General features: G+C 35.4%; 1 protein-coding gene across 3 annotated transcripts in view; it reads right to left on the bottom strand.

Annotated features, from left to right (window-relative positions):
* FBXL17 (F-box and leucine rich repeat protein 17) overlaps positions 1-16,108 on the bottom strand; it is a 539,741-nt gene that overhangs the window by 300,292 nt on the left and 223,341 nt on the right. Inside the window, exon 7 of one of the 3 annotated variants that reach the window (XM_058440652.1) lies at positions 15,297-15,363. The exons of the other annotated variants lie outside the window; for them this stretch is intronic. Coding sequence (XP_058296635.1) covers positions 15,339-15,363 — 25 coding nt within the window. The 3' untranslated portion in view covers positions 15,297-15,338. Of the gene's footprint in view, positions 1-15,296; positions 15,364-16,108 lie in introns of those variants that run through there. 3 annotated transcript variants of the gene reach the window in all.

The raw sequence follows: 16,108 nt of genomic DNA, 5'->3' as shown, positions 1-16,108 counted from the left end.
CACAACAATATCATTAATATTATCATGTTTGTAATCTCTGAAATGTTAACTACATGTCAGTCCTGTGTTATGTAAAACATTATGACTCCTCATGACTCAAGCAAAACAGAGGCTCCTTGCTTTGCTAACAATAAATGCAAGACAAGTTATTTTGTCAAGGTTACAAAGCACATGGCAAATGACAGGTTCTAATTACATGACTCCAAAGCCTGTTCTCTTTCCACCACTGTTTTGTGAAATGTACACAGGGTCTCTTGTAGGATGACAATGATTTATAGACATATATATTATAATTCAACAATATAAATTCCTTGAGGGTGGGCTCTATATCAGATTTATCTTTCTTGTATCCTTCAAAGTAAACATTCAATTTTTAAAAAGCCTTAATTAGGTAACAAAAAAAATCTTTTAATTTATTTAATTTTCAAAACTAAAATTTATCATTACATACATTTAGAGAAATTATCTGTCATTTGAAGAATATCTTAGCTACAGATTCTTTCCTTCAAAGATAGTTTCTGACTGCTCAGTTTCTCATTACTCTCATTTTTCATTATCCCTGAAGTAGATCTCACATTTAAGCTTCCTCAGTCTCACTTTGAAGTGTGTTACACATGTGTTAAGCATGAGAAAGCTAGGCTCTAGTCCTGGCTTCTTTTATTTTAACTACCCTTGACACATGAGTCTCTTTGGACAGTCTGTACAGTGGCTTCAGTTGGGCATTATGAAGCCTCTTCTGCTATCTTAACCACCTTACATTACATACCAATCTCGGTACTTTTAGTAAGTCATATTCAATTCTTCTCATTATTAAGTCCAAGTTAATTATCCATTAATTTACTGTGAATAGAAAAAAATAGCTCAAACTTTAAGATAGTCCATGTTCTCTCTCTGTGTTTTCTTACATCCCATATGGCTAATGTTTTTAAAATATTCCTTTTTACCTTGATTATTTTTCTGCTCCCAAGTCCAATGCATAAGAGAGCAAAAGCTGACAGCAGAGAATTCTTGAGAGACTTCTCCTGTTCCTAGGCCCCTTAACTTTCCATCTTATATGTGGTTAAAAACCTAATGTTTATTTGTTGGAAAATTTTCAAACATACTAAAAGAAGAAAGAGTAGAATGTACACCCATGAATGTTTCACTCAGATTTATCAATTGCTAACATTTCACCACATTTGCTTCATTGCTCTCTCGCAACATACATTTTTCTTTGCAAAACCATTTGCAAGTAAATTTTAAACATCGTAACATGTTACCCCTAAGTATTCAGCATGCATCTCCTAAGTACTAGGACAGTCTCCTATTAAATCGCATTATCATTATCATACCCAAGAAATTTAACTTTGATACAATCTTTTTTTTTTTTTTTCTCAGATACAGTCTATCTCTACTTGTCCCAATCATACTGCAGCTTCAATCTCTCGGGCCCAAGTGATCCTCCCACCTCAGCCACCCCAGTAGCTAGGACCACAGGCACACGCCACCACACCTGGCTAACTTTTTTGCTTTTTACAGAGATAGGGTCTCCCTATGGCGCCCAGGCTGATCTCAAACTCCTGAGCTCAAGTAATCCTCTGGCTTCGGCCTCCCAAAGTGTTGGGATTATAGGCGTGAGCCACCATGCCTGGCCCCCAGTCATGTTCTTAATAGATTTCTTTCAATCCAAGATGCAACAAGGGATCATGCAGTGCATTTAATTGTCATTTTCCTTTAACTTTTGCTCTTGTGTTTCATCACAATGACAATTTTGAAGAATCTATATCAGTTGTCTTGTGGGACATCTATAATCTTGATTTGTCTGATTGCCTCCTTGTGATTAAATTCAGATTAAACATTTTTTGGCAAGAATACTGTAAGAGGCGCTGTACTTCCCACAGGATCACAGAATCACATATGAAGGCACATAATAACGATTTTCTGCATTATTGGTGGTGATATCTGATCACCTGATTAAGGTGCTATCTGCTGGATTTCTCTGTTGTAAAGGTACCTTTGCCCTACATAATTAATAATTAGTGAGCTAATATTTTGAGACTACAAAATTATCTTTTCCACAGCTTTCCACACGGTCATTTTATCAAGATGAATCTGACAACCTTAGTTTTGTGTGGGTCTCTTATTTCTTTTGGTTGTTACATTAACCAGTCCGTCTTTCTCAGAATGCTTACTTAAGTAATGGCACCACAAGTTCTTTCATGAGGCCTATAGTTTTAGCATAACAGTCTGCTGAAGTATTCAGTATAAAGAGTCTCTTTTTTTCCCTAAATCTTTAGAACTTTATCTGAATTAGAGCTTCAAATATAGTATTTTCCATAATACTTGCTTCACGGCTCCTATAGGACAAACTCTGATATATCTGCTTGCCTTACATTCCATAAAAAGAAAGAAAGAAAAAAGTCATCCAAATACAAGCAGAACTAAACTAAACCCATCACATTTGAGCCTATCAGACTCATTGGTTAATAAGAAAATTCTCTTTGCTTCACAAAATTACAGGACAATCTGTCAATCAAACTCCTAACTTGTCTCAAAAAAGAGTTTTGCAAGGTTGTCTGTCACATCTCCAGTGTTCTGTATTTGCTGTGGATCTTACTTTACCAGCTCTAATGAAGCAAACTACATAGAAAGGTGAGATAAGGTTTCTATCAAAATCTTAATTCCCAAATCAGAAGTCAAGAGGGCAATTCAAGGCAGAGCACAGCCATCTGTAGACACCCAAAAGAAACTTTACTAAGACAGATAATTATAATAGTGGAACTTTTTGAGAAAGTAACTGACCTAGGCTCAAATGTTACCAATAAAAATCAAAACTAATCTTTCTATTACGCAAAATGGAAAGGCAATTTACATAAGGACACCTGTTTCCATTTACATTTTTACCTCTGCGAAAAACCTGGCAGACATTCAAAGGAAGTGATCTAGGGATGATCAACACCCATTAATGGTTCTAATAATGAACACAATATACTCCAATGACATTCTTTATTCTTAAGAACTTTGATATCAAAGGCAACAAGAATGCTTGAGTTAAATGATTCATTCTTCCACAGGAAAGCCTAAATGGCCAGCAGAAATCACAGCGAGTAAGAAATTGTGGTCTCAACCTTGCCATTGTGGTCAGTTTCTTCATTTATGAAAAACAGAACTCAACGGGCCCTCAAGATTTTGAATCGCTGGTGAACCTGAATACATAGGTGACTTAGATATAAAAACATTAAGTAGATACTAAAATGAAATAACTCCATGAACTCTCCCAAAAGATTTAAGCAGAAGCACAAAATTTAAGGGGGTACCAAAACAGTCAAAAATCAAGGTAATAATTTAGTACAATATTTTTTAAGATAAAAATTAATGCAGTATGATGGACAAAATATCAACATTTTAAACTAATGCTGCTGTTGTTTGATAATCCTCCACTATTATGCAATGAGAGCAGTCATTTCTACTCAACTGGTGGAGTTCCCCACTTGGAAGGACACAATGGTGTCCAATAGGTTGGGCATTGTGGATCTTTCTATATAGTCAATTTTTTTTATTGTAGAGCTTTTATTAACTTTTTTCATTTGGTACAAAATGTGAGGGGATATTCTGATAAGTGTATATAGAGGCATACTTTCTTCTATATTTTTGCCTCGGGCTCTAGTATGATTCAGCAGGGTACTGGATTTAAGGATTCAGTCTGTCAGCTGATACAGCATCAAGATACTTAAAACTAAATGCCTCTACTACAGGAGCTTTCAGTCTCATAAAAATGAAGAGTCAGTTTTACAAAAAGTAAAGTGAAATACAAAGTACCATAGAGAGAAAAAAATATCTGGAATTCAGGGAGCATCATGTATCCTTCTGTTGAGAGGCACGAAAATCAGAAAAGGACCCCTGGAAGTAATACAGGATTACCATATTTAGTAAATAAAAATGCAAACATTGCATGAGATATACTAAAAAGTATTTCTTGTTTATGTAAAATTCAGATTTAACTGGGCATCTTATATGGTTTGGCTGTGTCACCACCCAAATCTAGAATTGTAGCTCCCATAATTCCCATGTGTCATGGGAGGGACCTGGTGGGAGGTAACTGAATCATGAGGGCAAGTCTTTCCCATGCTGTTCTCATGACAGTGAGTAAGTCTCATGAGATCTGATGGTTCTATAAGGGGGAGTTCCCCTGCACATGCTCTCTTTCCTGCTGCCATGTAAGGTGTGACTTTGCTCCTCCTTTGCCTTCCACCATGATTGTGAGGCCTCCCCAGCCATGTGGAACTGTGAGTCAATTAAGCCTCTTTCTTTATAAATTACTCAGTCTTGGGTATGTCTTTATTAGCAGTGTGAGAACACACTAATACAGCAGCCTATATTTTATCTGGCAATCCTGACATGGTAGCATATAAATTGAATCTTGAAATACGGATCTAATCTAAAAATTTCTATTTTATTATTTGGAAACTACTATTCAACTAGGAAGCATTATGATACATGGCACTGAAGTGAATTCACCAACTAGCAGGATAACACTGGATAAGCTACTTCTTTGAATTTAGTTTTTCCACTTAATGTAATGATATAATTTGTTCTACATACTTTCCAGGGTTGGTAGGCTCAATAAACCTGGTATTAAATATTTGTGAAAAAGAATTACAAGGTATAAATAATGAGAAAATAAGAATTTAAGATAAAGTTTTATTGTAGAGACCAGCCTTCACGTTGCTGATCTACTAGGTGGTAACTCCACAGTTCCATGATCAGCACTTGGTCCATGGACAATAACATCTGTGACTGAGAATTAGGAAATTTCATTTAAAAAATATCGAGATTGGGCCAGCTTGCCTTCTTGAACATGGAGCTTTATTTAAAGTCAGAACCATCCTCTGACACAGGGTTCAGTCCATGAGAACACTCTCTACACTGTTGTCACGACTGGTTACAGATGATTAATTATTGTATAAAACTGTGTTTAAAAACTGTTTTTAAAACATCCAAAATGCTCAAACACCCTTTATACTTGTATCTATGAACCAACTAGGTGTCCAGGGCACAATTAACCTGTACAATTTCCTTCTTGCAGGAAGTATTTCTTTCTTGTGGCTATATAGGAACTCTCACATAGCCCAAAAGAGCTCACTCTGCCAACAAATCTGCCTCAAATATGCCAACAAATAGCCCAAATGAGCCCACTCCTCAAATCTGCTAACTGGGACATCAGGTAAATGGTGGGTTACTTTACTCAACTGTGCTCCACCTTCCACCAAACAGCAAACATTGAATTTGGATGGTGAAGAACAAGATTATCTTCAATATGGGAGAATGAGAGAGAGAAAGGGATATTACAGAAAATAGAGATACGTAAATTCAGAGGAGGAAAAAAAGAAAACAGTGTGGAAAGGATCACAGCTGGAAAAAAAAAAAAAAGATATGCCAGGCATGGTGGCTCATGCCTGTAATCCCAGCACTTTGAGAGGCCGAGGCGGGCGGATCACCTGAGGTCAGGAGTTCGAGACCAGCCTCAACATGGAGAAACCCTGTCTCTACTAAAAATACAAAATTAGCTGGGCGTGGTGGTGCGTGCCTGTAATCCCAGCTACTCTGGAGGCTGAGGCAGGAGAATTGCTTGAACCTGGGAGGTGGAGGTTGTGATGAGCCAAGATCACGCCATTGCACTCCAGCCTGGGCAACAAGAGTGAAACTCCGTCTCAAAAAAAAAAAAAAAAAAAAAAAAAAAAAAAAAAAAAAAAAAAAATATATATATATATATACACACACACGTATACGTATATGTATACATATATATGCGTATATATACACACGTGTATATATATATATATGTATATGGAAAAAGAGGACAAAAAATATTTTTAAAAAGATGAATGAAAAGGGTGAAAAGAGGAAGCATGAAGGAGACCCAGCCAACCATTACCCCTGAACAGACCAATGAACACCAAAGAAATCAGGAAGGACCAGATCCTTATAGACTGCTCTGAAAGCAGGAAGCAAAAAATGAAGTCAAGAAACTGGGGATTTCCCTAAATTGAAGGAATAGATTAGAGATTAACAAGAAATCAGGGCACCCTTCAGACTTAATAAGAAAAAACAACCTAATTTGCCACTTTCCTCTAACTAGCTACCAGTAAAATTAATAAAACTAATATTCATGATAAGCTGATTAAATCTTTTGTAACCAAGTAGGGAAACAAATTAAACACATATAAATTCAAATACAATATATATACACATTTTAAACCTCTGGTGAAGTTTCTTGGACAGAAAAAACTGAGATATTATAATACATAAAGCAGGTTCTTACAGCTGTTTGTGGTTTCCAATGAGAGATTAATACAAATTTTAGGCTGGGCGCGGTGTCTCACGTCTGTAATCCCAGCACTTTGGGAGGTTGAGGTGGGCAGATCACGAGGTCTGGAGTTTAAGACCAGCCTGAGCAACATGGTGAAACTCCATCTCTACTAAAAATACAAAAATTAGCCGGGCGTGGTGGCACACGCCTGTAATCCCAGCTACTCAGGAGGATGAGGCAGGAGAATCACTGGAACCCAGGAGGTGGAGTTTGTAGTGAGCGGATATCGCACCACTGCACTCCAGCCTGGGCGACAGAGCAAGACTCCATCTCAAAAAAAAAAAAAAAAAAATTTAGTTGTGGGCTCTACAATTAACCCCCAAGTAGCTAGGAGGGGTAAAACTCTCTGACTTTGAACAATGAGCAACATTTTGACTAGCAGATCCCTGAAATGCTTAGTAAGAATTTATTTTGATTTCTGATGAACTTACAAGTGTGCCTTCCTAATCTCTCTAGCTCCTAGTCCATAAACTGATTTTCTGTAAACACCTAAAACGCCATCAGAGTTCAGATATAAATTAGTCCTAGAACAAATTATGATTTAGAACGAAAAATAAAAATAAAAATTCCTTAAGGAATCCATCTTGCAAAAAACACTTTATGCCCTCAAGTTATTTTCAATTTTAATTATTATTCTTCTCTGCATTTTGCTTTTAAAATTTAATTTATAGCATATCAAAATTATGTAATTCTTATATGCTGCCTGGAAAATTAGAGTACTATAAATAAAAAGGCTACCTTTTGCTGGAAGAAAAGACACTAAAATGTAACTTTAATTTCAAAGAAGCAACCTATAAACAGTTCAGATTAGCTGAGGACAGCCTTATCCACCATAAACTGTTAAAACTTGGGAAGAATATTTGCTATAACCCTAACAGGGAATTATTCTTATTTTTAATTTTCCTTCTCATGATTTCTATTACAATAGGCATCAGATCATGCTTTAGTTATTGGTTCATACATATGATAACAGATCACGTTATTTATTTACTTTTTTGTGTCCAGCACCTAGCACAGTGTCAGAATATATTAGGTGTTCTATATATATATACTTGAGTTCATAAAATTAATTGAGAGGACAAAATCCTCTATGAAATGTAAATTGTAGATACTCAACATAGGAAAATATCAATATATTTGATATCAGTAAATAATTTCTGGAAACGTACAGTAATATGGGTTGTAACTACATAATCCTATTTATATATCTTAGACATATTAAACCGAGTATTTTTTTTTAAGTTGTCATTTTTACAATGGTGAGAGTTAAAATTTCCTGGAGTAAAGAAAGTATCAAAGCTTGCTGAAATTTTAGCATCCTATTAGGAATCAATCCCTAATTGTTTTTGCTTTTTCCTTACTTAAAGAAATTATAAATGTGTTGTTATAAAAATATTTGGTATAAATAAGTTTTCATCTTCTTTCATAAAAGCAAGGTTTAGGAATCACTTTATGACTCTATCTAAAATTGCTTTTCCTTGAAATATATTTTTAGTTTTATATATCAAATAAAAAACAAAACAAAAAATTAATAGGAGCAATTAAACTCCTGCTCTAATCTGAAGTTCCAAGAATAATAATTTGTTTCTAATGCAAATATGTTAGCACATTTGCATGGCAGACACCAGAAAAATTAAAACAATTAAATTAGTGAGGGCCAAGACAATTAGTTATATGAAGAACTAAACTAACAATCTTTCAAAATTAAATTATATAACTTTATTTCTAATCATTCTTTAAATAATCTATATTTTCCATATTTAAAAATAAGAATTTCAATAAATCTATTTTATACAATGAAACAAGACACAAGAGTTAGATCTAGCTCTTAGATATGCAAATACCTACCATCTGATAATATGCATCATCTAGTATTCGATTTTCCAGTTCATGGACTCCTATCTATGGCACTGAACAAACTGGAAAAAAAAAAAACTAGGCCAGGGACAACATACAAATGTGATATAATTAGAGAAAATAAATAAATAAATAAATGAAAGGGGAAAGGTTTCTTTCCAAAAGACTTTTCCATTGCAAATAATTCATTTCCTTTGACAACACAGGAGTGTTAATACACATTCCGTGAACAAATGTTCTAAAATTCTAAATCACTACTAAGTTACATTATTTCATATAGATATAGTCATGAAAACATGTCAAGGTATCTCTTAGAGGAAGGTTCGTTTTTTTAAAGAGAAAATACAGGAAAACTCACAAAACTTTATTTCAAAAGATCATGTTTGCTGTATTCTATGAACAGTTTTAGAAACAGTCCATGAAGACTCAATAACCAGTGAATTGAACTTTGATTTTTCTTTAAAAAAAACTAAAACTAAAATCTGTAGGTAAATTATTACATTTAGCATATTATATGCAAAATAAACTCATATAATGGTACTATTTGAGCAGAGCCATATTTTAAGAAATATAAATACTTAAGAAAAAGAAAATATTAAAAAAACTGAGAACCACTAATTTTTACTTGATAGAAGTTAAAAACAAAAATGTAACCTGGTTTAGCTTTTTAAAAGTTCAATGTTAAGCAGAATGAATGCATCAGTTATATCTATATACCACCTTTCAACCCTAATTTCCCAGACAATGGTAACTTTCCATTAATACTCATTGCCATTTTATTTCATTTAATATATCTGCTTAAAAATACAGAAGAAAAAGAAAAGAGGGGAAGTTCACAGAAAAAGCAAGAAGTAGATGTAAATAATTAAACTTTACTTACAAAACTTGACTCTTGAATATCTAGAACATATAATCAGGTATATAAAGGAAATAAAAGGTAAAAATCCTAGAGAACACTGGGCAAATTTATCCTTATTTTCAGGTATGTAACTGTCTACTTTCAAATTCAAGAGACTCATCTATAAAACTATTAAAACTCGTCTATAAAACTATTAAAATTATTAAGTTCAGAAAGATGATAAATTTGATCAGAAAGATGATCAATAAAATTAGCATCCATAAGTATATTAAAATGTACAAAAAGTATATTCTCATTTACCAACAACCAATTAGAAAACACTGAACCAATATAATTCACAATAGCCAAAAAATTATTGGATACATAAAAGTAAATTTAACATGAAGTATACAGAAATTTTAATAAGAAAATTAAAACCTCAAAAATGGGGCTTAAGCAAATAGAAAGTACTGTGTCTTAAAATACTTTAAAGATATCAAATTTCCACAAATAAAACTATAACTGTAAAGCAGTGACAGTAGGGTGTGTGTGTGTGTGTGCGTGTGTGTGTGCACGAGTCCACATTTGCACATGTGCATCCATGTGCCCAGGGTGAGGGGAGGTAGAGGCTGGCATTATTTAAACACTAAAAAAATAGAGATACTGGAGCAGAAGGAGCAGGGCCAGGCACTATTTTAGTGACATACAGACCAAGGATTAAACATCCTAAAATCAATTCATCCAAAACTGGATTTCTAGAGAATCAGGATAATAGTCACTGATTATGCAGATAAGTGGAATGTCTCAACTCCGGTTTTAATTACAGCAAACTAGGCTCAGCAGGAAGTTTAAGGTAATCAATCATGAAATATTCAGATTAGGGAATTTAAGACAATAGCATCTGAAAGCTAAAACAATAAAAGAAAGACTTGATGAGTCTTTCTGGTTTTACATTTTCTCTGGGGTGTAGAAGATGCCAGAAGAGATAAATATAGCTATGGAGAGCTTCAAAAAGTGGAAGATACACCTGGAATCTCACTGGAACAAGGAAAAGGAAACCAGTATAATATAAATGTTTCTGACAAGTGAGTGGTGGCATCTCAATTAGTAATGCAATCTTTTAGATTTAGAAGGGTATCAGAGAATAAAGATCAGAATGTCCTTGACCTTATTACCACAGTTACTCTAAACAGAGAAATCTACAACTCAGTATCAAGATGTAGGTGTTTTCTCATATCCCTCAAAAATCTAAGCCAAACAACTTTCCTTTCGCTTTTTCTTACTTCAAAACACAATGAAATTTGATCATAAAAATCGTACAGCAAAGGACAATTTAGGAAGACGACCTTTGAGATCTGTAATAATCTGTAGGTATGTGATACATCCTGCATAGCATATACTATGATCTGAATGTCTGTGTCCCCTGAAAACTCATATTTTCAAACACTAACCACCAAGGTGATGGTATTGGGAGACGGGGCCTTTGGGAAGTGATTGGTCAGAGGCAGCGTCCTTCTGAATGGAATTCACTCCCATATCAAAGAGACCCCAAAGAGGTAGCTCCTTCCTCTACTATGTGAGGACTCAGTGAGAAGGTGCCATCCATAAACCAGGAAGTGGGTTCTCACCAGACCACAAAAATGCTGGCACTCTGATCTTAACTACCAAGGCTCCAGAAATGTAAGACATAAATTTTTGTCATTTATAAGACAGTTTATGGCACTTTGTTATAGCAGCCTGAATAGACTAAAACATCGTGTAAAGATACATTCGAAAGTGTTCGGATAGACATTAAATAATGGGTGAAATTAATGAAAATATTTCATTTCTATCATATTTTCTTAACTTGTACTAAATCCACGATGTCTTTTATGAGCTAAAATCCCTTAAATACTACATGAAGATATAAAAGCAGAAATAGCAATGATAAATCAACTTAGGTCCCAGGATTATTTTCTCATTAGGAGAGTAAAAATTTATATACTTTCCCTATATGTAAAAAGAAACATGATTGCAATAGTATACAATGCATGATTACATAGTATATCCCTGTCAAAAAAAATTTAAAAAACCTTAACCTCAACAGGTTATTTTGCTTTGTCAAATACCTAAAAATAAAAGGGCTAACCAGTGATTTGGAGGACCTATTTGTACTCATGTTGGCCAGGTTTTACAAAGCCCAGATCTTAAAATTTATGATGAGCCACAGTGAAAAGATATACAGTTAACATAGGTTGCTTGCAATAATCTCTTCTCTGCAGCACCAAAGGCCTTTAATAGGGTGAGTGTACTATAATACCACGATTAGATTTATATGTCTTAGAAGACGGGTTACATGCTGATGAACAGCATTAAATTGACATAATGGCTCTTAGTGATTATAAATGTAGCTTTTTCCTCCTTTAATTGGCAATGACTAGACTGACCTTTTCTCTATAATTGTAACTACAGTATAGTAATTAGACAAACCACTACTTTCTTGTGAAACAAAGAGAAGAAGAAGAAAGTTCTCAGTTAGTAGCTTTGAGAATATAGAGTGAATTGGGTTGGCATTCTATTGGGGCAAAATGAGCAACCAGTAAGAAAAATAGTTTTTCACAAATTATGTCCTACGTTTAGTTGAATATCTGAACTACAGACAAAAATCCCATAGGGAAGCCCTTTTCATATACTAGAGGCAGCCACCCTGAAGACAAAAACTAGACCTAAAAACAAGATTGAAAGTCAAAAAGTGAATTCAGCTATTATTTAGGACAGATAGAGAAAGGACTAGAGAAGAGAGAATTTTACTCTCAAAGATCTAAAAATAATAATGATTTAAAACACTAAACTGTGGTCCATGCACATGCACCTTTTTTGGGCCCACATAATTCTGTGGGGAGGTAAGAGTCTTGACAAGGGCCTCATTGGAAAGGTAGCTGCCGTCAACCCAGAGGATTTATGGCTGAGGCTGTGAAGGGAGCCATTTCCCTTGCTGAGAACAAGGGCCCCCTGCTTTTGGGCCTCTGAGAAGGTCAACTAGTCCCCAAGCCTTTAAGCCTCCACATTGGTTAACACTAGGTTCCTGGAGGAGAGGTAGGGGAAGAGAATTTATTTTTCAACATCCAAGATTATGCATAAATGGTAGCCTGTTAAAAGAGTCCCAGGAGAAAAAACTGTGGCATGTTGGGAATAATTGATTAACAAATAGATACATACATACATACATACATACATACATACATACATACATACATACCCTGGCCAGGCGCAGTGGCTCACACCTGTAATCCTAGCACTTTGGGAGGCCCAGGTGGGCGGATTGCCTCAGCTCAAGAGTTCGACATCAGACTGGGCAACACAGTGAAACCCCGTCTCTACTAAAAAATTAGCCAAGCGTGGCAGTGTGTGCCTGTAGTCCCAGCTACTCGGGAGGCTGAGGCAGGAGAATTGCTTGAACCCGGGAAGCGGAGGTTGCAGTGAGCTGAGATCATGCCACTGCACTCCAGCCTGGGCAACAGAGGAAGACTCCGTCTCAAACAAACAAACAAACAAACAAACAAACAAACAAACCCACACAAACTCAACCAGTAAGTTGATTCTTTTCACAAATTGCTACCCATTTGCATCCCAAGATCTCCACAGAGGTTAGCATCAGCTGCAATAACCAGCAGGCATTCACACCACTGGGCAATAATGAATCAACTCGGGGTCCAGGATTACTTTCTCATTAGGAAAATAAAAGCGTATTCATTTTTTCCACATATATAAAGAAATCTGATTGCAATAGGAATTTTTAGTTAAATACTATATCCCTGTTAGTAGTTCCTAAAAGTAAGTTAGAAAACCTAAGTGAGAACCAGGGACCATCTTTCATCAGCAAGAGCAATGATGTTGGACAAATAAAAGGCAGGTTAAGGAATTTATTGTACAATGTGTGAAAATCTAGGTTAAAGAAAAGTACAATATATAGTAATTAAAAACTGTCCACATATGCAAATTGGAGACCATTAATTATAGGAACAGCAAATAAGGTTTCAGAGCATGCTCAGCAGAGTTAAAAGGGGTAAATAGAAATTATGAAAATGTAAAGTGACAAAAGCATTATACAATTATTGCTAAATTATAAACTCTATGAGGCAAATATTGCTAAATTATAAATTCTGTGGCAAATTCATGTTAAATTTTAAACTATGTGAAGGTAGGAAACCCGAATGTTCTACTCACTGCTTCATTCCAAATGCTGGATCAAGGTAGGAGCTCAACAAACACCTGGGGCTGGGTGCAGTGGCTCATGCCTGTAATCCTAGCACTTTGGGAGCAGAGGCAGGAGGATTGCTTGAGGCCAGGTATTTGAGACCAGCCTGAGTAAGACTCCAACTCCATAAAAAATGTAAAAATTAGCTAGGCGTGGTGGTGGTGTGCCCCTGTAGTCCCAGCTACTCGGGAGACTGAAGCAGGAGGATTGCTTGAGCCCACAAGTTCAAGGTTACAGTGAGCTATGTCACTGCACTCCAACCTGGGTGACAGAGCAAGATTCTGTCTCTAAAAAACAAACATACAAAAATCTGGTAAATGAATTAATGAAATTATATTCAGTAATTTCCACATATTCATTCTTGAATTGCACAAGCAACTACTTCTCGTAATGTTTATAAGACACAAAACAGTGACATGTGAATAATGCTTCTCAAAATAGCTCACTTGGGATAGAAAATTGTTTTCTACCTATACAAATTTGGGCAAGTTATTTAATCTCTTGTGCCTTGGTTCTCTCATTTAAAAACTGGGCACAATAACAGTATCACCTCACAGGGTTATCGGAAATTTAATATATATATATAACATTTGGAATAGTAACTGTCAGAGTCAGTGCTATAGAAGTGTTAGTGGTTACTGGTATTATTCTGTATTGATGCGCAGAGAGGTTTCTGAAATCCTAAGTAGCCATCCATAGGTCTTATTAACCCCTCAGAGTAGAGCCCATTTCTGATTCAACTATGTATCACCATTACAAAGCACAGTGCCTAATATATTAAAAATGATTTTAAAAAATACAAATTGTATTGGATCAAACTCTTATATTGCAATATTCGTAACATCAGAAAAAAGTCATCTAGTACCATTATGATTCAGAGCATAAATTTCCTACATAATAAATTCAAATGTGGTAAGCATTTTCCTCTAACATTTGATAATATCTAATCAGAAGACAGTTACAATGAAAGAGGTTAAAATGTTTCATTTTTGCCAGGGCCCATCAGAGAGTCAACCTCAATTCCTTTATATTCTCCTTACCATTCATTCATAATTCAAAGACTAAACTCTCAATCCTTTAAATGTATTATTGTGACACCAAAGGCAAGGAAATAAGATAAGAAGGTTCAACTGACAATCAAATACACGAAAATGGGCTAAGATGTCAACAACGCAGGACATGAAAACATTTTTTTTTTTTTTTTTGAGACAGAGTCTCGCTCTGTCGCCCAGGCTGGAGTGCAGTGGCGTGATCTCGGCTCAGGGCAAGCTCTGCCTCCCGGGTTCACGCCATTCTCCTGCCTCAGCCTCCCGAGTAGCTGGGACTACAGGTGCCCGCCACCACGCCCAGCTAATTTTTTTGTGTTTTTAGTAGAGACGGGGTTTCACCGTGTTAGCCAGGATGGTCTCGATATCCTGACCTCGTGATCCTCCCGTCTCAGCCTCCCAAAGTGCTGGGATTACAGGCATGAGCCACCGCGTCTGGCCTTAAAACATTTTTTAAAATCTGTACTGAAGATATGGAGAACTACATATTTGTCAAAATATGTTTAGCATTACATGCAAACTTCTTTGCAAAATTATATGTTAGAGGTCTAAGAAACACTGGATTTGTTTTACTTATAGTTTTAAAACTTTCCACCTAATTGCCTGAAATACTGCTCTCTTTAATTTCAGAAAAATAAAGTCTTCATTGGTTATTTTAACTCAACATGCTAGGTCATCTAAAACCTGGCAATAAACTATTTTTCCAGATTTTATCTCCTGATATTTATAAGCAGTACAAGATAGGCAAGTATGACCTTTTCCCTGAGCACATGAAAATAAGATTGTCCTCTAAATCAAACTATAAAATTACTCCAAAATAGAACAAATCAGCAAAGATGCCTTAGTAATCAAAATAGTTCTCAAGCCAAAGCAAGAATTGACATCATAATGACACTGACAGAAAGAAAATATCAACAGGAAATAGGATAAGCATATAATTAATTTATTATCCAACCACGACATTAAGCCATACACGAACCAGGACTGTGGTGCACCAAGCGAGAAACATGATCACTCTAAATCAGAAGGTTTGTTCCTGTTAGAATAAAAAACAAGTAGAACAAATTTCATTATCGCCCTTCCAAGTATTATAGAGGACCCTATTTCATGAATATATCACTCACTTGGTAATCAAAGATGTCTTAGTCCAAGCCTCTTCTTAGGCTGTAGTTCTGCTTTATTTAACCTAATTATGCAACTTTCATTTACTTAACGTCTTATTTCCTCCATTACATGGTAGGTATTTTTTTGAACACTGTGGTGGTAATGTCTCATATTTCTTTCCAAATTCCACATTCCAACAACATTGTAGGTAGAAATCGAATACTCACTGACTGATAATAATAATAATTATCATTATTATAACTGATATGTATTAAGTAGTTAACTATATGCCAGGAACTATTCTAAGTACTTCACATGTATAATGACATTTAAATCACACAATAAGTTTATGAGGTTAAGTACTACTGCTGTCTCCATTTTACAGACGAGAAACAGGGAAGTTAAGTAACCTACGCAATGACAAGCAGGTAGAAAGTGGCAGAGCCAGGATTCAAATCCAGATGGTTTGGCTCCAGAGCTGATACTCATGTCTACTACAGTATTCTGCCCCTTAGTGAAAAATACACTTGTGCCTAAATAACTTCTTCCAAGTTTTGTCAGTTATTAAACCTTAACGCCATTTTTAAATGCTCCAAAATAGCTGATGACAGCATCCACAATTGGCATAGGTATGGAGAAAGAGACACAGACATAGAAATTCCATTTCATGAAATTAT

The sequence above is a fragment of the Hylobates moloch genome, unplaced genomic scaffold (genome assembly GCF_009828535.3).
Source record: "Hylobates moloch isolate HMO894 unplaced genomic scaffold, HMol_V3 SCAFFOLD_6, whole genome shotgun sequence".
In the NCBI taxonomy this organism is placed as follows: domain Eukaryota; kingdom Metazoa; phylum Chordata; class Mammalia; order Primates; family Hylobatidae; genus Hylobates; species Hylobates moloch.
Note: the sequence above shows the minus strand (reverse complement) of the source record. Positions and strands in the feature narration are given on the sequence as shown.